This window comes from Prinia subflava, chromosome 4, assembly GCF_021018805.1.
Source record: "Prinia subflava isolate CZ2003 ecotype Zambia chromosome 4, Cam_Psub_1.2, whole genome shotgun sequence".
Classification (NCBI taxonomy): domain Eukaryota; kingdom Metazoa; phylum Chordata; class Aves; order Passeriformes; family Cisticolidae; genus Prinia; species Prinia subflava.
In genome coordinates this window covers 61,768,098-61,791,187 of record NC_086250.1, presented here as the reverse complement: position 1 = coordinate 61,791,187, position 23,090 = coordinate 61,768,098, and the positions used below count along the sequence as shown (strand labels likewise).

Sequence of the window (23,090 nt, the reverse complement as noted above, 5' to 3'; positions counted from 1 at the left end):
CATTCATGGTCTCAAACAGTGGCACCAGAAAGTGCTGTTCCTGCTGAAGTTCAAGGGAGAAAATGAGCTGAACATCCTGCCCGTGTCTGACAGCACAAGATGTTTGGCCATAGCTATCAAGTGAAATCTGTAAGTGAGGGAGGGACATATTAAGTAGGAACATGGTTCAACAACTATCCTCCAAACAAAAGTTTCCATGTGATCTTGTGAAATCAATGTCAGCACAGAAGCTCCATGAAAGAAAGACATGTGCAATAAAATCAAATTAAATTCAGTACTGAAGAGCAGGGCTGATTAGACATCTGGAATCAACAAATGAAAAGACTACTTGCAATGAAAAATGGTCTGAAGTTTTGAATGCTGGAATTGTCTTTGATATTGTTTTCCTTAGATGGCCTTTGGAGCTTCCAAGGAATAACTGCAAATTCTATTTTTTTAACTAGAATGTGCTATGATTTTACTCCTTATTGCTTAAAGTTATTGCATATTTAATTTCTTTTCAATGATACTAAAGAATGGTTTTAAAATAGACACAGATATCTTTAAGTGGTGGTTTAGTTTCCTATAATTAAAAAAAAAGTGTGTGTGCCTTGGAGAAACTCTCCCTGAAAAACCAGCTGAAATACATCAGGATTTTGTGTATGTCGGCATTTGCAGACACCCCCACTGAGGATGTGGCAGAATAGACAACAATAATTGCAGTAATTGCAACTACAAATACTGTAAGAACACAACAAATAGGAGGTTGAGGCAAAGATAATGTAGGTTAGCATGATCTCCTCACAGTTATTACTAGCAAATTCTTTGAGAAAAGACTGTATGAACAGAAAAAGCATACAGGAGTTACAAAGGTAGTGCAGAAGGAAGCAGCACAAGAAAAAAGACAATAATATATCTGAAAAACATTCATATGGAGGAAATTACTAACAATTGATAAAAACTTCAGCATTACAGGGTTAATTGCTATTTTTCTGAGCTTCTCAAAAATGTACCATGAAGTAAAACCTCCATCAAACACCACAGCAACAAAACACAATTTAATGTTGACACCTCCATGTTCCTGTGCTATTTAATCAAAATAGTCCCAGAAGAGCTTTCATGTCTAAAAGAAAATCATGGGTCTTCCTCTTCCTTTATAAGCTTTTTAAGTCTCTTATTTCAGTAATTTCTTCTGATTTCCCTTCTTTCTCTGTCCATAACCAGGATAACTGCATGATACATTTGTATGAAGACAATTGCCTTGTTTTCCTAACATGCAGTGCATGTCCTAGGAGCTCTACCTTAGGGGATGAACTACAGTGCTCTACAGAGGCAGTGCCCCTCTCTCCACACAGCCACATGAAACACAGAAAAGATTCTTTTGTGCCATGTTTTCCATGACAGAATACGGGAAAAAATTGATATGTCTGTCAATACTGGAAATAAAACCCTTCAAAAGCTTCTGAGGAAATTTTAGCTCCTGCACTATGAATACTAATGGCAGCATTTAAAGGCAGTTCCCAGTCACACATGGAAGACAAATGATCCTCCAAGATCACTGAGTAGGTGGAGGAATACCACAAACAGCTGAGCCATAACCCATGCATCTCATACACTCATATTGTCTGGCACAGTAACACACTGATTTGCCAAAGACAGTCTGAGCTGGAATCATATTAACATTCACATGCAGATATTAGACAAAGACTACTATTTCATGAATGCACGACAGGCCAAAGTTAGAGTACACAAACCCAATTTTTTCAAATTACAGATAATTAATTTATCAAGAAAACCCCACTAACATGATTAGTCAGATGAACAGACCTAACCCACAGTTAATATAATTGCTTTTTGAACATTAAAAATAAAAGCATGTTGCCAAAGTCTGTGTAACCTTGGATTTATTTGGAAAGATGAGGTCAGAGCTGTAGCTTGGGTAAGTTTGAATGGAAAGGTTCATTACATCTGTAGCCTATAACTGAATAGACAGCTCAACTCAGTTTGTTAGCTGAAAAAAGTCAAAGAAAAAGAATCTCAATATGATTTCAATCTCCAAAAGAAGATAGCTAGTTTTGCAGCAATATTAAATTATCCACAGGAACTTCAAAAGGATAGCACAAGTAGGCTATATGATAAATATAGCCAGTGAGATTCAATATAAAAACATATGTAGTTAATCTAAATATCAATAGCATACTGATTTAAAAGCTTAAAAAGAACTATTGTGTATCTTCAAAGCTAGAAGAAACAGCTTTATAAATCAATGTTTTCTAAAAGCCCCTGTAGACTGTCATATATGATTCATCGCAACTAGTTCAAAATAGCATTCGGGAAATGTAAATAGACATAATGTTTGATTTTGAGCCTACAGAAAACATTAATTATCAACAAAAAATGAAAATGCAAGGTTTGTAGAGACAAGAATTGAATTTAATGTCTTTGATATGCAAGATAAATGAAAATGGATGGCAACTGATATAATCAACACTGGATATGAATCAGTAAATTACGTGAAGAAAAGGCTGTTTGTATACAAGATGTAATTCTATCACAATTGTTCTTTACTTTTTTAACTCTAAACATAAGAAACATGATGATTTTAGTTTTGTACCCAAATACATAAGGAAAAAAATCATACAAGGTGTCACAGTGGACACGGGAAGAACCACACGAGGACACGCTGGTGAGCGAAGCAGGAAAAAAGAGCGAGTTTATTTACAAAACCCAGTTTTATACATTTCCCATGGTGCCCGTGGATTGGAGGATGGAATTCCACCTCTCAATCCACGTTGGTCGAGCTAACTGTCAATCACATTTCTCCTCCTACCTAGAAATATGTAAACAATAAAAGACAGTTAGCAAAACATGGCCAGTGTTTATAGTAGAAAGTGTGATAAGGTGAAACTTCTGACTCCAATATGAAGAACATAACAGAAGGCTTAAAAAAGTCTTCAAAACCAGGGTGACAACAAGGATTTAACATTTTTAAGTACAACACTCATAAAGGAGGGGATGTGGCTGTGTATAATTTATTTTGGCTTGCTTTCTTTATTAGCTCACAAAATTCATTATGATACTGGATTAAATTCTGTCACTAAACAATTTGCACACTGATGTCATTAAGAATGTTATTTTATCCTGTGATATAAAAGCCAAAATCATGACCAAAATACTTTTTATTCTTAGTCAGTTGCTCTTTTTCATCACCAATCTAGAGACTAAATTGTTCTCACCCATAATTACACAGTCATTTTCTAAAACAAAAGAAATCACCCAAATTGCTATAGGCTGCATCAACAATTTCAATCAGGTATTGTCTGATTAAAGAATAAATGAATTATAGTCTTAAACATAAAAAAACATTTTTTAATTTTGAAAATAAACACATTTCTCTTTTTATGCATTTGAATTTAATTAAAGTGTAGGCTAGAAAAGAGTAAATCAGTACCATTCTCCAGCTTCAGAAATCCTGTGCCAGGAATAAAAAAACCAACATTTTCTGGGATCTTGCCTAGTTGTAGCAGAGGAGGTTTTTTCTCATGAAAACACTTCCAAGATGTTTTCAGACTCTGTGATAAGATAGGTGAGTAACACTTGGGATGCAGGTGATTCCTAATGAATCATTTACTTTCACACTAGGACTAAACCTCTCACACAGATCATAAAGCTTTTAGTTTTCCTGCTCATGTCTCTGCTTAGTGGAGCATACAACCATATTGAGAAAAATATTACTGACCTGAAACTATTGCAAAATGCTGTCATAAAGTGAATTAACCTGCAAATCCTCAGTCACATGTACTTACATGCATAGAATCAGGAAGAACTAAGATGTTTTTTACGCCTAGAAGGACTTTGATTTGGAATCATGTACTGATTATTTGTGAACACCATATCAATATCTAGGAACACTGTTAGTTTTTGGGGTTTTTTTAAGCTCTGTTGTTGTTGTTGTTGTTTTGTTTGGGGTTTTTTTGTCAGTGAGCTTCTTGTTGGAGGCCAGTAACTAACAGTATAGCCCAGGGGTCAGTACTGGGGCAAGTCCTGTTGAACTTCTTCATTAATGACCTGGACAATGAGACAGAGAGTACTCACAGCAAGTGTGCAGATGACACCAAACTGGGAGCACTGTCTGATAGACCAGAGGGTGATGCTTCCATCCAGAGGGACCTTGACAGGCTGGAGAAAGGGGCTGACAGGAACCCCACGAAGTTCAAGAAGCGCAATCTGGGGAGGGACAATTCAAGGCACCAGAACATGCTGGGGGCAGCCCAGCTGGAAAACAGGCAGTCAGAAAAGAACCTGGAGGTCCTGCTAAACACCAGGCTGAACCTGAGCCTGTGATGTGCCCTTGCCACAAAGAAGATGGGTGGTATCCTGAGCTGCATTAGGAGTGTTGTCAAGAGATCCAGAGAAGTGATTTTTCCCTTCAGCACTAGTGAGGTCATACCTGGAGTATTGTGTCCAGTTCTGGGCTTCCCAGTACATGAGAGACATGGACATACTGGAGAGATTCCAACAATGAGCAAAAAGCTGGCTAAAGAATTGGAGCATATTCCCTATCAGTAAGGCTGAGACCCGTGACTGTTCATTTGGAGAAGGTTTGAGGGGCTCCTAGCAAGGTAGTATTCACTCTACTTTAAAGCTAGGACAGGGAAAAGAACTGCAGCCTCAAAGACTCAAACATAACACACATGGATGTCACTTCTGCATAATATTTTCTACATGTTTACATATTAAAATGCCTCATATCCATAAATATTTGCAGTACTGAATTACACCATCACATACTGAAATATCTGATATGCAACACTTAAAAGGTGTAGTTCTGAGTATGAAGAAGAAACCAGAAAGGAAAACAATTAATAACATCCCTCATCACTTTTCCTAAAGAAATTTTTATATAAGAAAAACTTTGTGCTTGTAATGTAATTACTTTTATAACTGCACAATAATACACTAATGGTAACTGTTTAAACTTGATATGGTAATTGGCTGATAGCAAAAATACAAAAACATTTTCTAATTTTATCCCATATCCTGTCACTGAAAATAATGTTTTCTTACACATTTCCAAAGAATTTTGCATTTAAGATCTGTAAATTAATAGTATGATATCAGCATGAAAACACAGCAAAGATTCCATTGTGGTTTATAGAAGGGTATTTCCATATTAGCTATACAACTTTCCATAGACTTTAATTTCATTAGCTAGAAATGGAAAAATCAGTATGATGCCTTAAGTTTTAGCTTTCATGTTTTTCATATTCTGTGCTGCCTAGGGGTGTCATTCTGAGCCTCATATTAAGTGCCAGTAAGCTTCCTTCACAGAGTAGGTAGACAAAACAAATCCTTTTCCTGCTGAAGACCAAGGACAACTTTCAGGCTCAAAAGTATAAATAATTGTGGACTGAAGAGAGAAACAAGAAAGATGAAACCTCATAACCTGAAGCTGCAATTGGGCAATTAAACCTCAATATGCAAATGGCCAAAACTTATAAAAGTATTAGACTTCGTGACTGGTCATCCATTTTGTGACCATTCTAAGTCCACCTTGGGTGTAGCCCTGGTCAGGCCCTGCCCAAGGTGTACCCTAAAGGCCTTCCAATAACTATTCTCTAGCTCTGTCCAGTCTCTGTTTCAGGTCAGCATTCCAAAAGCATCAAGTAGGAAAATGACTGATGATGTGTCTGTTCTCACTACATTTAACTGCTTAGGTAATACATTCAGGTAATTTGCTTGCTCCTCAAAGTATGTTGCTGTTCAACAAACTGTCTCTGTTCACGTCATATAAACTTCTTCCAGGTTTTCTGGCTTTATGTTCTTATCATGGAAATTTTGGAACTTGCTATAGCCACGCTTATTTTAAAGATATTTAGCTCAGAAGGTATTTGGTTCAGAATGGAACTGGGGTTTACAAAGATTTTTTTAATGTACAGAAATGTGTAGGCCCTTTTCAACAGCAAATTCTTCCTGGCCTTCTCTTCAAAGACCAGCACCCATGATATATATATAGCTGGATCCATCATGGGCTTCTCTGACCAAAAGTCTGTTTAATTAGGACATGTGGATCATTTCCTTAACTTCAAAATTCCACCTAATTTAAAACTCAGTACCAAGACCACAGCAGCCATCTTCAAAACACAGCAATAATTTTCTGTCAATAACTCAACATCAGGGTACTGTGGTACCACTGACCTTTTATAGGAAACTGTAATTTACAAAGAAAATGGTTTCCAGCTGGCCCTGAGGACAGATCTTGTCCAACAATAAGTAAAAACTCATATAATTTTTTTGTCATAGGAGCTGAACAGAAAGCTGCAATAAATGATAGTGTGCTAACAAGGATATTTACTAAATACCCTGTAATTTTGAAATGATCCATCACCAGACATCATCGACAGTGCCAGAGACATAAAGGCCACTAATCATAAGTTCCAGAACTTTGAAAAGTCCAGGCATGCTTTATTTTCCACAGTCTGTGAATGCTCAGAGCAAACACACATTTGGCCTGGAGAAGACAACATCCAATGATAATCTCCTGTTGCAGGAGACTGTATCTACATTCTGGATCCACGAAAAAGAGAACATGAGGATCACAGAGGGAGAAAGGAAGAGAGAAAGAACTCTGCCTTTCTGCAGCAAAGGGTCTGGCACTCAGCTAGGGAAAACCTCTGCTCTGTCTTCTAAACCAAAGAGCTCTTTCTGCATTTCCCATACTGAATAAAACAGTGACAGCTCAAGAAGAAGAAACCAGGTGACAACCACACAGATTTGCAATTCTCTCTGGATCAAGAGAGCTGCAATATTTTAAATAAAAAGTGGAACAATTTCAGGCTTCCTGCTTTTCTGTAATACTTTTTGTTCCCTCTGCATTTTACACATAAATAAAGCCATTATTTTGTAGCTTGTCCCAAAGTTCCACAGCCCTAGGTGCCAACACAAATCTCAGGGCATGCTGAATTACACCCAAAATGTGTGTTTAGGTGACTTAGTTGACTCAAAATGTCTACAAAAGTGTACACAATATAAATGCACAGAATTAAAAATGATTCAGTTATATGCATTCTAACCTAATTAAGGAAGTCAAACCAATCAGTGCAACTGCTATTAAGAACAGACAGAATCTGAGACAATTATTCCCCGAGAATGCCCTGATACATTCCAGAAACAGGACATCTTTAGCCAGCCCAACCTAGTCAGACTAAAGTTTTAAGTATTTTAAGATACCAGTTTGTCTTCTAATTTTCTTAGTTTGATTTTCACTCCATCCTTGCGTCTCATCATGTAATCAAGGCTAAGATTTGTGCATCCCATCTAATCAAGGCTAAGACTCCAAGTCTGTGATCCCTCCTCTTTTAACCCTATCACTGCACTCTTCACCTCCCAGAAAAGCATCCCATCTCTTTCCACCTCCTATTTCTGACATACACCCATTTCCCTAACACCTCCCAACCAGCATCACTGCTCAGTCTTGAGAGAAGAGCACCAGCACCATCTGTCCTAGCAAAGCACACAGGGACCTACCTGCCTCTCCGGGTACTGATGCCATCAAGTTGTCACAGCCTAACCAGTAGATGACATCCTGCAAAAAGACAGCTAAATAAGTGGTTGGACCAAGAACATTTAGTTTATACAGTATAACTTTCGATTATACATTATGTATCTTTTGTCTTATGCAGACCAGCTAGCTAGATTTACATCTTTTTTCCTTGTCAGTGTGCACCCACATGTTCCGCTTCTGTATAATAACTTTTAATATTTGGACATTGTGAAGGACTTATCTCAGAGCCATCTTCCACTAGCTTTTTTCTTATTGCTTTTCAGCAAATTATATTTTATCCATCCTCTGCACTGTGAAACAGAATGAGTAATTTAATACAGTTTCTGACCTGAAGTAAAATCCACAAAACTCTGCAATTTGCTGTAAAATTCAAAGCAGTCAAGCTCAACAATATAAACTTCTGAATAGAACTGATGTTTATGATTTATAATTGAAATAAAATACACATTGATGATATTTTCCAGTAGCAAATCATGCACTAATTTTAATAAAATTTCTACTTGTTTGTAATTTCCTGAAGTATCAAGCACTAAAAATTTGCTTCCTTCCACCACCATTAAGTCATGCTACTCTCATCTGTACTTCACTAAAGTACAAATCTGTACTTACGGGAGGACATTTAACTGTTTATAGAATATAATTTAAAAGTGCCAGATACATGCATTTACTTAAGTGTTTCATATTTCCTTAGCAATACAAAACCCCCCCCAATGCAACAGAATGCAAATTCAGTTTATATCTTACCAATTTTAACCTTTGGTAAAAGTCCCATTTTCCTTCCAGGCTAGGCAAGAAGAAATAATTATATTCAGAACAAAAATGTATTTCAAATGAGTCATATATTGCTGATATATTAAAACACACTATCTCCCTGTATCTGACTTGCTGAATGAATTACACTTTCCATGGCTACATTCATTTGCCAAAATCTCCCTCGTTTCATATTAAAAAAAGAATAAAAATTTGTATGCTTGGGAGAAATTATAAATGGAACATGTTCTGTTCCAGTCCAATGTCTGTGATAATTAACAAAACTCCTAGCTGAGACAATCTTAGAAAGGCTGCATTGAAGGAAAAATGAATAATCTTCCACATCCCTATTGTATGGGCTTTTTTTTTTTTTTTTTTTTTTTTTTTTTTTTTTTTTTTTTTTTTTTTTTTTAAGAAGGGCTGCTGTATCAGGAAAATATTTGTAGTAGAAAGGATTATGAAGTACTGGAATATACTGCCTGCTGAAATTGGTGTATCTCCAACACCTGTGATATTTATAATGACTAAAAACACCCTGGACAAATCTGCACCAAAGTTAACCACAGCACAGCTTGAAAACATTCACCTCCCTGCCAATTCTGTCATTCTGTGGTTCTTAGTAAGGATTTACACCAGTGTTCCTAGCAGAGTTGTATCTCCTATATAATAAGCACTGTATGCTTTTCAAAACAAAATAGCCCACCTTACCTAATTCTAAATGGAGGATCATCAAATTTCATACACATAAAAAGAAATCAGTGGACGTGTTTATTTATTGTGATTATCATATTTTTAAACATATCTAGGTATTTTTCCCATTTTTCAAAGGAAATTTTGGATTACATAAAGTTTGATTTTCTTAATCCCAAGCACAGAAAACCAAAGAAGGAGCATAAGAGAACACATTAAGGTCTGTCTGCTTTCAGACCTAAATGGAAATTGTCCTTTTATTTCTGGGTATACCACCAAATTTCTCACAAATGGAGCTGATTAAAGTATAGAAATGTCAGGTTTGGAACACGAGTAAAGTCAGAACTGATGAGTTTTAACTTAGAATAACATTAGCGAAAATTAATACCAAATCTAAGTTTGTAATCTCTCTTTAAGTTGTTGTGTTAAAATGAAAATTTTTTCCTCACACAATGGAGCAACATACATACTGCTTCGGTAAGAGATTTCTCCTATGATGTTCCTGGGGTATGTGTAAAAAACATATAATTACCCCAAATAAAGCTTCATTAAGTTTCTGCTGTAAACGTCCCGTTCTTTTGCATACAATTCTTTAGTCATCTAAAAAATAATTTATGAGAGTACATTAAGTAGTGCTGTTTTATAAATGTTTTAAGTCACACAAAATAATGAAATCTTGCCTTTTTTGTGTTGATTGTTGCAAATTAAAGGATCTAATTTGAAGTGATGAACATTCAAGTATAATTTTCTGTGTATAGTTAGAATTACTTCACTACCAAATGACACTACTGTCTTTACACAGAGAAGTTAAATTAGCATGCAAACTAGAACTCATTTGTGTGCTTGAAGGAAACTCAAAAACTGAAATTCAGGCCTTCATCCCTCATATCCACTCTTTTATTGATCAGCTGTATTCAGTTATTTAACATAGTAATTATTTTAGTTATTCATTGCAAAGATTTTCTCATGACCCATTGTTATGTAAGCCATTTACCACAGAATTCTAACTGCTATTTTAATAAACCTGTCTGAATTTCTACAAAACCAAAACGGTGTAAGGCTACAGGCTAAAAACAATCACTGCAAAAGAAAATATGATCCTTTGAAAGTACAAAAAGCAACGAGCCTCAGCAAATACTGGGATTTGTCTCATGTATTGCTCTTACTCCTATGAAAATCTACGAGAGGGTTTGACTACAACAAGTTGTGTTTTGTATATATGTACTGCACAAATCAAGCATTCCACTTCTGGACTGATCTGAACACTAACTGAGTAGTTAGCAAAAGAGGAAACAGCTGAAATGTAATTGCTGTGAATTCAGGACAGATGTACTAACATAAGACAAAGTCGAGTACAGTTACACAGAGACAATCAAGAGAAAAATCCGGTCACACTGCGTGCCAACTTAGTGACTCAATTGTTTAGTGAGTGGATCCAAAGATTAAGGATTTATTATTCACATCCCATCGAAAACTTTAACCAGAAAGTTGCAGAGACTATTAAAGCAAGAAATATCACATTACTTTCTAAGATTCCAGTATAAACAAAACTAAATCCTTACTTTTTTTTATATCTCATGCTGTGTTGTCTTCATTTAAAAGGGTGAAAGAACACACAGAGAACAGAAAAAATGAGAAATACCTTACTTAATGATGCAGTGCTTGAAAGGCACATCCCTGGTTTATATAGGTAAATGTACTGTGTACAGCAGTGAAGTTAAAACACTTAACATCACCTAAAGTTTGATTGCCACAAAAGCAAGGGTTTAATAAATCAACTAAACAAAGAGGAGCATTAAGTGGAGGCTATATTCATCAAATACTCTGTAGACAAAAAAAAATCCATAAACAACCAACCACACCAACCTAACCCGCTCAAACCCACAGATATAAAAATAAAATACATTCTCTGTTTTTAGATATTGTCTTACTGGTTTTGCTGTCATATCATATACCATCAATATTTGTAAAAAAAGCAATATTATCATTTAAGTTGCAGTCTACATAGTAGATGCTCTACCATTAGCACATTTTAAAAGTCCAATTGCAATATTATAAACCACATAGCACACACACAACAGAGAACAATTCAGTATGTATCATAAGAAAGTATCTAATCCCTTTGCCATTATCTCTCTAAGCTTTTCTTCTAAAAATGTAAGTGGAACTTCTGAATGAGCAATGAATACGTCATAAAGCAGCAACTGCAAATTAATTCCTTGTATTTACAGCCAAGGTAGCGTCTAGTTATGAAGCTGTTAAAATAAACAACAGTTTACCAGAATCATTTAAAGTACTGTAAAATAGAGGAATTTCTTTTTATCAGTTCCCTTTCATTAAATTTTTAAAGGTAATATTGCATGTATCAGCATGATTCCATTGCTAGGCTTCTAAATACTGAGTTTAGGACAGTAAAATAAGTGGCATTTCTTTCACAATTCCTACTAAGAATTTAATTTCTTTTTATGTGCACTAAAAAAAGAATATATATGTAAGATTGAATAATTTTATTTACTTAATAGGAATGGAACCTAAAACAACTTTAATATTGTGAGGTAAAGATTGAATGGGAAGCTGGGCAAAAATTGATCCTGTAACCAATACTGAAAACAAAATGCAGCTAAAACATATTTGCTTTTCAGGATTGTCTTATCATACAATTTTACATTACCTTTTAGTAACAATGCACAATAACCAATGAACCATTTTTTCTCATTTGTCCTTTAGCTATCTTCAGCTAAAGGACAGGGATCCTGTACTTTTGGACTTCGGGCTCACATACAGAATATTCAAAGTATATTAAAGTATATGGACAAGTTGCAGTTCTTTAAGTAAATATTTAGTGGAAATGATAAACAAGAAGTTCTTGTGCCTGGTAAAAATGTCAAAACATGGCATACTAAACTACCTTCCTTTCAAGACATGGCCTCTTGCTGTTATTAACCTAAAGTGGAGCTTGTGCTTGAATCCTTTTCAGGAAGCATGGTGGGAGGACAAAGAAAAAGAGGAAAGCTCTAAATCAAATCCATGCTGTGGACAAAGAGCAAAAGCCATGCATGGCATAGAGGCAAAAAAGACACCCTGTCAAGGTGCCCTCACCCTGCAGAGGCAGAGAGCAGGGCAGGCAGGTAGAGAGAACAGCTCCACACAGACTAATCAGTACACTGTGTGGAAACAGAATCAGCCAATAATGTAAATTGGAAAGTTGAACTCTGAAAGTTGAACAGAAGTTGTTGGGATGCCCAATTGGAAGTGTTCAAGTCAGGCTGGAAAGTATTTTGAGCAAGCTGATCAAGCCAAAGAAAGGTGCCCCTGCTCATGGCAGAGTGGTTGCACTAAATGTTCTTTGAAGGTTCCTTCCAACCTAAACTGTTCTGTGTTTCCATGAATCTAAGTCAAGACCAATAAGAAAAGGTGAAGACAAAATTAAAGACCATTGTCTTCAGTTTAGAAGTATCTGAATATTTACAACACTAGCCAACACACCAATTTCAACCTTAGCATCTTTTCAATCCTCTTAACAGAAATGTAGTTTGCAAGGTGTGGCTGACCGTTGACTATGCAAAAAAAAATATAAACTCATCACTTATCATTGTAATTCATGGCATGCAATATTTTAAATAATAAACAGCTAAATGGTTTTTATCACAAATTTTCCTATGGGCAGGTTCCCGAAGCCATTCCCAACACTGGTAAACTACTCCCTCTGCTGGATAAGCCAGTATGTGCCATATTTTATTACAAGTACCGTTTGCCTTTTTACCCCCCTTTTCAAAGAAACAGACAACTTCTCCTTTGGGTGTTCTGAAAGTTCTGCAACACAAGAAATCAAATCCATCCAGTGATATACTCGAATGCAATGCCTCTGTTTAACAGTTGAAAATATTAATTAAATAAGGAAGAAATTGTAACACCTTGTATTTCAATCCTCATTCAAGTACTCTTCAGTAATGCTTGGACTAGATGTAAAACTGTAAACGATTGTGTCAATTATGCCAAGTAATTAGCACAAGTACAAGTCTAGCTGTTTCTATAAAACTTCTTCAAGTGTATCAGCAATCTGAAAGAGTCCATCACCAATGTTTTCACTCATTATTCTTAATATGACTTTAGCCATTTACCCTTCATGGCAAAATTAATTTGGGCAGAAAGATCTTAGGCCAGCTCTTCATCCAAATTTAATTCTAACATTTTAAGAATACAGCTACTAACTACAGTGAAGTTGTCACACAAGAGTGTTTGCAGGGTTAGTTTGCCTGACTTTTAATGAATACTGTTTAAAAGTAAATCTGGATGAGAACAATCAGAAATCAGACAGGAAGGAAATTCTCAGATGCAGCAGGGAATCTTAAATTATTTGGACAAGATTACTCGGACTTCAGCTTGTTTGGGCCATGTCCAAACCACAACCTCATCATAAAAAGACTTAAGCAAATGGCCATTTTAGAACTCTAGATCCTTAACTTTGAGACTATGTGTATAAATGTTCAAAGGTCTCATCTTAGCTTTGATGTTCCTTAATAAAAGGACCAGTATTATCTAATTTATCTTCACACCAAGCATATCGTAACTTCATAAAGAAATTAAAATATAACAAAGTTAAATAAGAAATATGGCTAGATACCAGCAAGCAACAACCTCTAAGAAAGAAGAAAAACTAGGATAAAAATATCATATAGGATAGTTTCTAACTGGTTCTTAAAAAAAATCTTCCCTTAATCTTATCCTTAATTCTTTCATTTTTAGTTCATTAACTTAATGTCACTGCTGCTATAATGCTATAACTTTTGCTTGGAAATGTAGATATGAGCTGGTTTTTTAAGTGCTGAATCAGGAAATACACCTCATGCTGATACATCTTACATTTTGTTTTTCTGTGATTAGAAAGCAAAGAATGATCTAGAGACAGACTCCCAGGAGAAGTACTCAGTCTACATGGCAGCACTGCTCTGTAATTACTGTAATTGGCTCAAGATTTATTAGTATTTCTAAGGAAATCCTGGCTGTAATAGCTGATTACAAATAGGGTCTACCTTGCCAGCTTAAATATATCAGGATATCTCTTAAACTTGCATTTGTGCATTGTGCCTTTTTTATTTGAAGGAAACTGAAAAGCAGCTGCTGCAGATTTGGTAACAAGTAGAGATGAACACGACAAACAGGGAGGAAACTACAGAAACACAGAGAATCACCTTACAAATTCTAGGGGCAAACTTATCAACGCTGTATCCCCCACAGTCCTTTATGGTGTGCCAGTTTCACTCTCTGACATTTTATGGAAGTCAATTTACTCCTGTGCCAACAAGAATACCTAATCCACCAGTATCTAAGGCACAATCCAGTGTCATCTTCACGACTGACAGGCCATTAGAAAACATGGATTGCACCCACTGCACTCCTGAGGAAGGAATTATCCGGCTGAATCTAGAGGTTCTTCTGTAATTAACTGAAGAAGTTAAATGTATCAGGGAAAGTGCTAGTGCTGTTCACCGGATTCGTCTTCATTTCAATCCTCATCTTAACATAGATTATAAAGCAGAATGGCTTTGTTCCATCTTGCTCTTCAAGTTCTCATAAATATTTTGAAGCATGCTAGTGACAAAACGAGCAGAACAAAACCATGCCCCGGGCGAGGAGAGAGCAGTGGGAGGAGGATGAGTTGCCCCGGCCAGCGCTGAGGGCAAAACGAGCCGGGACCAGGGCTCGTCTGAGGGGCGAGGGGGACCCTTCGTGGGGAGGGGGCGGATGGCTCCCCGCCCCAGATGTTACCGGGGGAGTTTGTGGTCCCCCCGGCTCCAGTGGGACCGGGCTGGACACCCAGCGGGTGGCGGAGGGCCAGGGGCGGCGGAGGCGGCGGACCCCACTGTGGGGATGATGTGCCCCCGCCAGGGGCTGCCGTGGCGCAGCACCGCCCTTCCTGCCGGCGGAACGCCTCTCCGAGCGGGAAGGCTGTTTCGGAACGCGCTGCGGGACCGGGCCGGCCCGGCAGCGCGGGCGATTCCTTCCTGTGAAACAGAAACTGCCTCGCATCGGTGTCACGCAACGCCGGAGCCTCTCCCGCGCCCCGCACACGGAGCTGTGGGCCGGCATCCCTCAGGCCTCTCCCGCAGGCCCCGCGCCCAGTGCCCAGTGCCCGAGGGAAGGGCAGAGCCGCGGCCGAGCCGCGCCGGATGGGGCGGCGGCTTCCGCGGGCGACGCAGCCGCGGCCGGGGCGATGTGGGAGCCGCGGGGCGCCGCGGTGAGGGCGGCGGCCGCGGCCCTGCTGCTCGGGGCCGGCGCCTGCTACTGCCTGTGGCGGCTGGCGGCGGGCGGGCGGCGACGAGCAGCGGCCGAGCGGGGCCCGCGGGCAGGTGAGGGGCAGGGCAGGGCAGGGCGGGCCTCGCCCCTCCAGTGTTCGGCGGGGCCGGGCGAGGCTCCGCGGGGCCCGGGGGGTTCCCAGCCCGCGGCCCTGCAGCGCGGCTCGGGCCCCGGGGCGGCTCTGCGGCCCGCGAGAGGCGGTGCCACAGTCCTGCGTGCCTGCCCTCCACGGCCGTGCGGCGATTTGGGGCACTCTGGAGGGTGCTTTATTTTTAGAAAAACCTAATACCTAATTTTTTTTTTTTTTTATTTAGAAGTCCCCCCAAAGCGTCCGTGCGATCAGTGTATTTATTTAATTTTATTGCAGTTATTTGTGTTCCCCCTATAATTGAAAGCTAAAGTGAGTATTTGGATGAGGATGAAAAGCAATTTTGTTTTTGAAGTGAGCTCTTGGATCATCATAATCCTTTTATTTTCACCCTGAAAGAATACTGTGGTGTTTGCCTGGTCAGATGTTGGAAGTAAAGCTGTGGAGTTTAAAGCACTGGTAGCTTCTTAGAAGTCATCTCGAATAAGCCATGACTAGTCCACAGTCATAGATCAGGTCTCACGTCTCATCAGCTGGCTAAATACTTCTGCCTCCAACCTGGCTGAAAATGGCCTTTGATGGCATTTGTTGCCCTTTTATAAAGGTCAGGTACTCCATAACATCATCCTGACTCAGAAGCAGCCTTTCTCTGTTGTTTTGAGAATTGCCACGATCAGCAGTGTTCCTAACATTGTAGCAGTTACTTTGTCAAAGGACCTCAGTGTGCTAGCGAAGTGTCATTATTATAATTTCTGGAAACAGTAGTCTGTAGACTGGAAGTTTTGTTTCCTACAGTGCCAGACGAATTTCCACATTTCATTTTGAGGACACAAAAGAAAAAAAAAATCATGTTTCTTGCATATTACTAATAATTTTGCAGAGGAAATTTGCTGTTGGTTGACCAGGAAGTAACTCACCTCAGCCTCTAATTGTGTGTTCCTTTTATTCTCCACCTTCAAAAGAGGTAATTAGAGGACTCGGGAAAAGGATGGAAATCTTAGTGTCATAAAACACAGTCTTTTTACCATGACATGATGGTTGGGCATAACCTTAGAACAGTGTGTCCTACAACTGAGAGCTAAATTTCAGCTTTGTAAAAAACATTTAGTAACAACTAAGTGAAATGTTTCAAACTTAGTATCAAGTATTTAATTTCTAAACTTTGACAGACAGCAGTCCTCCAGTGTCAACCCATACCATGGATGTGGATGTTCTACAGAAACTTATTCATTTGCTCCAGGCCACAGATGATCCATTAATTCAAGAGCAAGCTTTAATCACTCTCAGCAACAGTGCTGCCTTCTCTGTAAATCAAGTGAGTATTGTTCTGTACAAAACAACAATGTCCAAGGCCAGCCAGTCTGGCAGAGGAGAGCTGCTGTTTTGCTAAAGAGTGACACAGGACTGAAAGCTAGGCTAGCTTGTGCTCTAAAATCCATTCAATATCTTGCCTTAATTTCTGCTGGCCCAAATAATATAATTCACCAGCTTCACAGAATTTATCAAATTATAATGTCTGGACCACTTAAAGTCTGTACTGAGTCCTGTACTTTAAAAGGGCTGTAAATATATCTTTTGTTGCTTGCAATTATGTAATGTTAATGACAGGGTTGAACACTAGGTTAAATAATTTCTGGTTCAGATCTAAAATTTAGTGAGATAAACTAAATTTTTTATCCCTCACAAAGTTGTGTGCTGTTCGCGCATTAACAATTTTAAAACTATTGAGGTATCTCCAAATCAGTTGGACATAGAATGCAGACAACCTTTGAGCTGGATGCTGATTTTCTTGCCTTTTTAACAGTTTAAGCTCCAAGGTCTCACACTTTTTGCTGCTTACAAGAGCCATCTATTCTTGCTTCTCAAAACTGCTTTCGTAATAGAAATCTCACAGAACAGAAGGCATCTGGAACCCAAAGCCCATTGGTCAATGTAACTTTTTTTAAAAAACAGTATTTTTTTTAAAGACAGTTACAGTCTAAGTGAGAAAGATTAAAACAGTAATAAAAACAGGTGTAATGGAAAAAGTTTGAGATCCTCTACTATGATAATATGAAGCTGCATCTTGAAATTCTGTTCTTTTCAGGCAGGACTTTTAGGTACTACCATCTGGTTCAGTTGTTCTATAAACTCATTATCCAGTAATTACATTTTATTCTTTATAATCTCAAATGCTTTAGGCATGCTTTACAGACCAGATTTTAAAAGCAAAGGTGATGTGCTGCTGTCAGATAACAGCAACTAATACTTTTTGTTCCTAAGCAGGACCCTTAGTTTCAGTAGAAGCAATAATGCAGTATCTGCTAACACTCTTTAAACAGAGCAGTCAGTTCTGGAATTCTTCATTCACATACTTCATTTTTGTCAATATGGAGACTTGGAGGGAATGCTTCAGCATTTAAATTGAATTTTTAAAAAGCCTATTCAATATCTTCTCTATTTCAGGATATAATCCGAAATTTGGATGGTCTTTCTGTTATTGGAGGGATGCTCTCCAACTGTGTTCCCAAAGTTAAAGAAAAAGCACTAAATGCACTTAATAATCTGAGTATGAATATTAAAAATCAGGAAGAGATACAGGTAAGATTCTTAATGGGAAAAACCAAAGTAACTGAGGCAAAGAGATAGTACAGGTCCTTCAGCATATTTGTTAAATACAAGCCAGCATGCCAAAATAGACATGCAAGTCAGCAGATTGGGATGACTGAAAGGATAATTTAGAAATGCATTGCTTCACTGGCATTTACTTTTAAAATAAAAGACAAGAACCTATGCAGTTTGTGTTCAGCTTTCATAAAATACTGTTAAACAGAGATTGTGCTGCTAAGATTATAGCAAAATTATGTGAGGTAAGATGATTTCTGAACATACCTAGAACATCACCAGTGGCTGTTTAACAGAATGGATTGCAGATTGAACTTGCCAGGACTCCTTAGGTAAGGGAGAAGAAAATAGTAACTGAGCCCCTGGGTTTGTATGAGACCAATTTTTAAGGTGATAATTCCATCTTAAAAGTGTGTATAAATTATAACAAGTTCCACTAGTAAATACAGTACATGGTATGTGCTATAGTACTATATATTACTATAATACTGTAAATACAGTACAGGTATGAAGAGGAAAGAACTAAACATAAAAAAAAGCAATCTATCTGATTAATGACTAGATTGAGAAGTGTCCAAGTGGTGAACTGAGGCAGATTTGAAGACTTTCACTAGTTTGTTTCAGTAGCTTGATAAAAAGGTAGTGTGACTGCATATGGTAGTTTGCAGCATCTTTAGCAATAGGCAATTTTTATTAAGTCGTGCTTGCCAATATTTGTCTAGGTATGTAAGCAGAAAATAACTCCTTTGGTAAGGGTAAATTAATTTTTTTCTCAGTTAGGACTCCAAGATTCATTGTATACTGTCATCCAGAAGAAAAACTGGTAAAAACAGTAGTTAATGTCAGTTGTCATCACTGTTCCCACAGTGTGCTCCAGTAACTGGGCCACATGGTTGGGAGAAGGGATTTTGTTTCAAAGCTTGTCCTTAGCTTGTTCTCAGTATTTAAGATGTTACTTACTTATAAGTGATTTTTAAAACAACTCCTTAAAGCAGCTATGTCACTTTGAAGATGGAGTCAAAGCAATTTAAGTTTTCAGAGCAAGCTATGTTTCAGGAAGATTAGTGAGCATAATGCTGTATGGTTGGCTTCTGTCATGCCACTGGAATGTTTGAAATATTAAAGACAAAAAAGTACTTGTTTCCAAGAACCTTCACCATTCACCAGGAATGTTCAGGAAGTATTTATGTTACTGTAGCTAGCCATTAATACTACTTGTGACAGAGAATATGCTTTTATCAAAAATTGTTCTCTCTTTATTTCCTCCTCCCTTTCCCCAGGTATTTATTACACAAGTTTGTAGGACTGTTGAGTCAGCTCCCCTGAATTCTGATGTGCAGCTAGCTGGACTCAGGCTGTTGACTAATATGTCTGTTACCAGTGACTACCACCAAAAGATGATAAACTCAATTCCCTGCTTTCTTCATTTGCTTTCAGAAGGAACTGAAAGGACACAGGTACTGGGTAGTGTTATTTTTACAAGCCATTTATGAAGCTGCTTTACTTGCCTTGCTTCTTACTGTTTTGGTGAAATGGTTTACACTGTGCTAAGAAAAACCAAATATTCATAAATGATACGGATTTTATGCACTAAAATATGGATCTGTATTAGTTTCATAATATAAATTCAAAAAAGGGGGAGGGAAGAGAATCTTGGTAGTGGAACCATCAGGCTACAGCTCTACCGAAGCAGTGAAAGGTGCACTGCAATTGCCCTGTGCCTTTCCCATAGCCACTCCAGAATTCTCTTCTGCTCTAATCACTGTTACTGCATCACAGAGCAAGGAGAACCTGAAAGCCTGGGAAAGGCTTCACTGACACATGAATCTCTGCAGGGAAACATGCCAAGCAGTGATCCTGAGTTATGGACTTTTGTTCCCTTATGTGTATGACACCTCTGGCAACCTTAGTGACTGCAACTGGAAATCATGCTTATTTGTGAATTATTGTAATGCTGAAATGAGCTTCAGTTAGGGACCAAACTCAGCTTTTATTCAAGATGTTGTGGTACCATCAGTGTACATCATTGCTCTATCAGATCAAAACCAGTTTTCCAAAACACACACTTCCACTAAACATAACACACTTATTGTACTTAGGAAGTCATATGGCCTTCTCCTAGTGTTTAAACATCAGCACCACAAGGTCCAAGAAAGCACAAAGGTGTATTTGTATGTGCTTCGGATCATTTAAAATATAGTACTTAACCATCTTCTTTGTATTTAAAAATATTCTGCATTTGGCCTACTGGGATTTGTTTATGGGTCTTGCCTTATTTTGATGTTTGAGTCAATCTGAATTTGCTTCTAACATGTCTGTACCTTGGTTTTCCCTATACCAAAATACTCGTGATGTTAGTTAACCCATTCTACCTTTTTCTCCCCAAGTTAATTTTGACGTTATTGATGCCCATTACAGCTGTACTTACTGTTTTGGAGCTTTTAATGAACTTGTACATTCCTCACTTCAGATTCAAGTTTTGAAAGTACTTGTGAACTTATCTGCAAACCCAGACATGACAAGATATCTTCTCAGAACTCAAGTAAGGTTCTTGCTGCTTCGTTTTATTTTTAGCATATATACATATATACCAGTTTAGATATTGCATGCACTAGAAGAATTTTAATGTACTAGAAATATAAATGCAATTCCAGGATAAATTCTAGACACTGCTTGGTGCACACTCTTTCACAGGCTGGCTTTATTCCAGAGGGCAGTGTAATACAGATACCATACCTGAGGGCCTGTGCACTTAGAGATAGTTGGTTGTACTTCCTGTGTACCATTCCAAATAATCAATGATAACTTGCAGAAGTCTGTTCTAACCTTCCCTTTCCACCAAAGGGCTAATACCATGAACTTCAGTTTGTATTGTGTAAAAGGAACCCAAAACTTCATTTACAGACACACAGTCAGTATAAAGATTGAAAACCATCAAATAGAACCCGTACTGTAAGTGATCCTTCTCAACTGCTGCTTTTATAGCCAATGTACTGGACCAAACCCAACCAAATTCCACTGGAATCCCCATCCCTTTATTCAAATGCAGCCATCAAACTGTTGCCTCTAAGTGCTCTAAGTGAACTTTCCCTGTGCATTTACTTCTTCTTAGAGAAATCTGTGTGACATTGGCTGTGCTGGCCTTGGTTTTCTTTCAGTTTCATTTCCTCACACCGAAACAGAGTCAGGGGCTGGAATGGTGCTGCATCCTCATCCCCATCTCCAAAGTAACTTTCTTAAAACATTCAATGGCTTTTATTTGTGAGCTATCTGCCATGAGCATAGCTAGTCTAGATAATGCTGTCTTTTCATTATTCAAACAAATATTCATTTCTCTGTTAAGTGTTTCATTTCTTCATTTATCAGATATGCTAACAAAAACATTTAGGGCAAAATCAACATGGCTAAGAAGGAAGGCAGACCCTCTGTTCCAAATGGGAATTTTCCAGACAGCCACATTTTAGAGATTGAAAATACAAAGCATTTATTAGCCCATTGATGCACAGGCCAATCTTTTCTAGAGAGAAAATGTGCACCCTGTGCCAGTTGCTGACAGTTCACAGCAAACGAATTTCTGGTTTAGATGGTTTAGGCGCACTTTTTTTTTTTTCCATTTTCTGAAGTTCAATTTACTTACTTACTGCTGGTGATTAAGTGTGGAATATTTCTTCAATATCCTAGGTGCCATCATTGGTGTTACTTTTTGACAGCTGTATAAACAGAGATATTCTGGTTCGAGCCCTGGTGTTTGCAGCAAACTTGAAAAAGAACATGAACCATGAAGAAGGCACCGTGATTGAGGAATACAATGAAGACTCAATTTTCTTCACACTCTGCAGGGACTCTGGCCCATTTGCTCAGAGACTGGCATCTTTGCTGCATCACCCTGACACAGAAGTGAAAGAACAAGTTGTGAGAATATTAACACAATAGTGTTGTTTTCTTAAAACAGACTGACCTGATGAAAATATCTAATCTTGGCAATGCTATGCTAAAAAAGCCTGCAAGAAGTAAACAATACAACAGTGATGGAAGAAAAAACCCCTAAACACTATCATTTTAACAGGCACAAATGAGTTACTACAAAAGAGAATGCAGTGTATTTAATACAGAGAGCATACAGGTATTTTTGTACAAGCAAGAGAAACACAATAGCTTAATTAGTACTGATAAACCACTGCACAGTTGCTGCATTTATGCAGTGGAGGCAGTTTAAAATATGAAAATTTTCATGTGTAAAATGAACATTTTCAATGGATGAGTAAAGTGAATGAAAATATCCTTTACAATGTCAAAGACCTTTTTTTACTTTAAGTATTTACAGCTGTTAAATAAATACCTCTTTAGAAGTATGCATTAAAGATTCAGCGATTTGAGATTAGGTATTTATATTTTATTAGTCTATTTATGAAATTGGTACAGCTGAATCTTACAAAATAATATTAAATATAAACAATACCAAATTATCATTGGCTTCCTACGGAATTAGTATCTTCAATGAAAGCTGCATACTAAAGTCACTGAACCTAGGTTTTTTCATCTTGCCTGCATGGAATATATTTTAAAACTCCATTCTTGTATGCTTAGTATATCCATTCCAGTTAGCCAAACTGCAATGCAATTAACCACAACTGTGAAAGGTTTCTACACTTGAACAAACATTGAAAAGATTTTATATTGCTTTAAAATTGTCACTTTAGGGAAAGCAGACATATTTAAAAAAATATTTTATTAGGAGTCAAGGGCTATCTGCAACTGCAATTCAGCATTCTCATAAAAAAATGTCTACAATAGACATTATCATACAGATTTTTACAAAAGCTTCCGATACTGTGGCTGCCCTTGAGCCTCCTTTCCTTGGAGATCTTTACTCCTTTTTTTCCTGCAACTAGAGCATCATTGGAATGAGCGCTTCTGCAGAATTAGCCCCCATAAAGTTTTGGTCATCAATCTAGCATTAATTCAAAATGAAGTGGAATCCATACAAACATCACTGTAAAAAAACCTGAACAGAGTTTCATTGATGAACAGAAAACATATTGGAAAATACTTCTAAAACCAAACTACTAGAATACTTCCACTACAGAGAAACTAAAAAAGGTGTCAGATGTAAAGCCT

The 23,090-nt window shown here is 37.7% G+C and overlaps 2 protein-coding genes across 3 annotated transcripts in view; one reads left to right on the top strand and one right to left on the bottom strand.

Annotated features, from left to right (window-relative positions):
- FBXL13 (F-box and leucine rich repeat protein 13) overlaps positions 1-13,878 on the bottom strand; it is a 63,744-nt gene extending 49,866 nt beyond the window's left edge. Inside the window, 3 exon segments of the mRNA XM_063395009.1 lie at positions 7,691-7,779; positions 7,782-7,828; positions 9,516-13,878. Of these exon segments, the coding sequence (XP_063251079.1) occupies positions 7,691-7,779; positions 7,782-7,828; positions 9,516-9,583 (204 nt within the window). The 5' untranslated portion in view covers positions 9,584-13,878.
- A 708-nt stretch (positions 13,879-14,586) lies between these two features.
- ARMC10 (armadillo repeat containing 10) lies at positions 14,587-22,251 on the top strand. 2 transcript variants are annotated; one of them, XM_063396942.1, is made up of 6 exons: positions 14,587-15,333; positions 16,542-16,683; positions 17,814-17,948; positions 19,253-19,429; positions 20,443-20,514; positions 21,654-22,251. In XM_063396942.1, the coding sequence occupies exons 1-6, from the start codon at positions 14,729-14,731 to the stop codon at positions 21,903-21,905; spliced, it is 1,383 nt and encodes a 460-aa protein (XP_063253012.1). In that variant the 5' UTR covers positions 14,587-14,728; the 3' UTR covers positions 21,906-22,251. The 2 variants fall into 2 exon arrangements, with proteins under 2 accessions (XP_063253012.1, XP_063253013.1); XM_063396943.1 differs by having other exon boundaries at positions 15,056-15,333; positions 16,538-16,683.
- Positions 22,252-23,090: the final 839 nt, after the last annotated feature.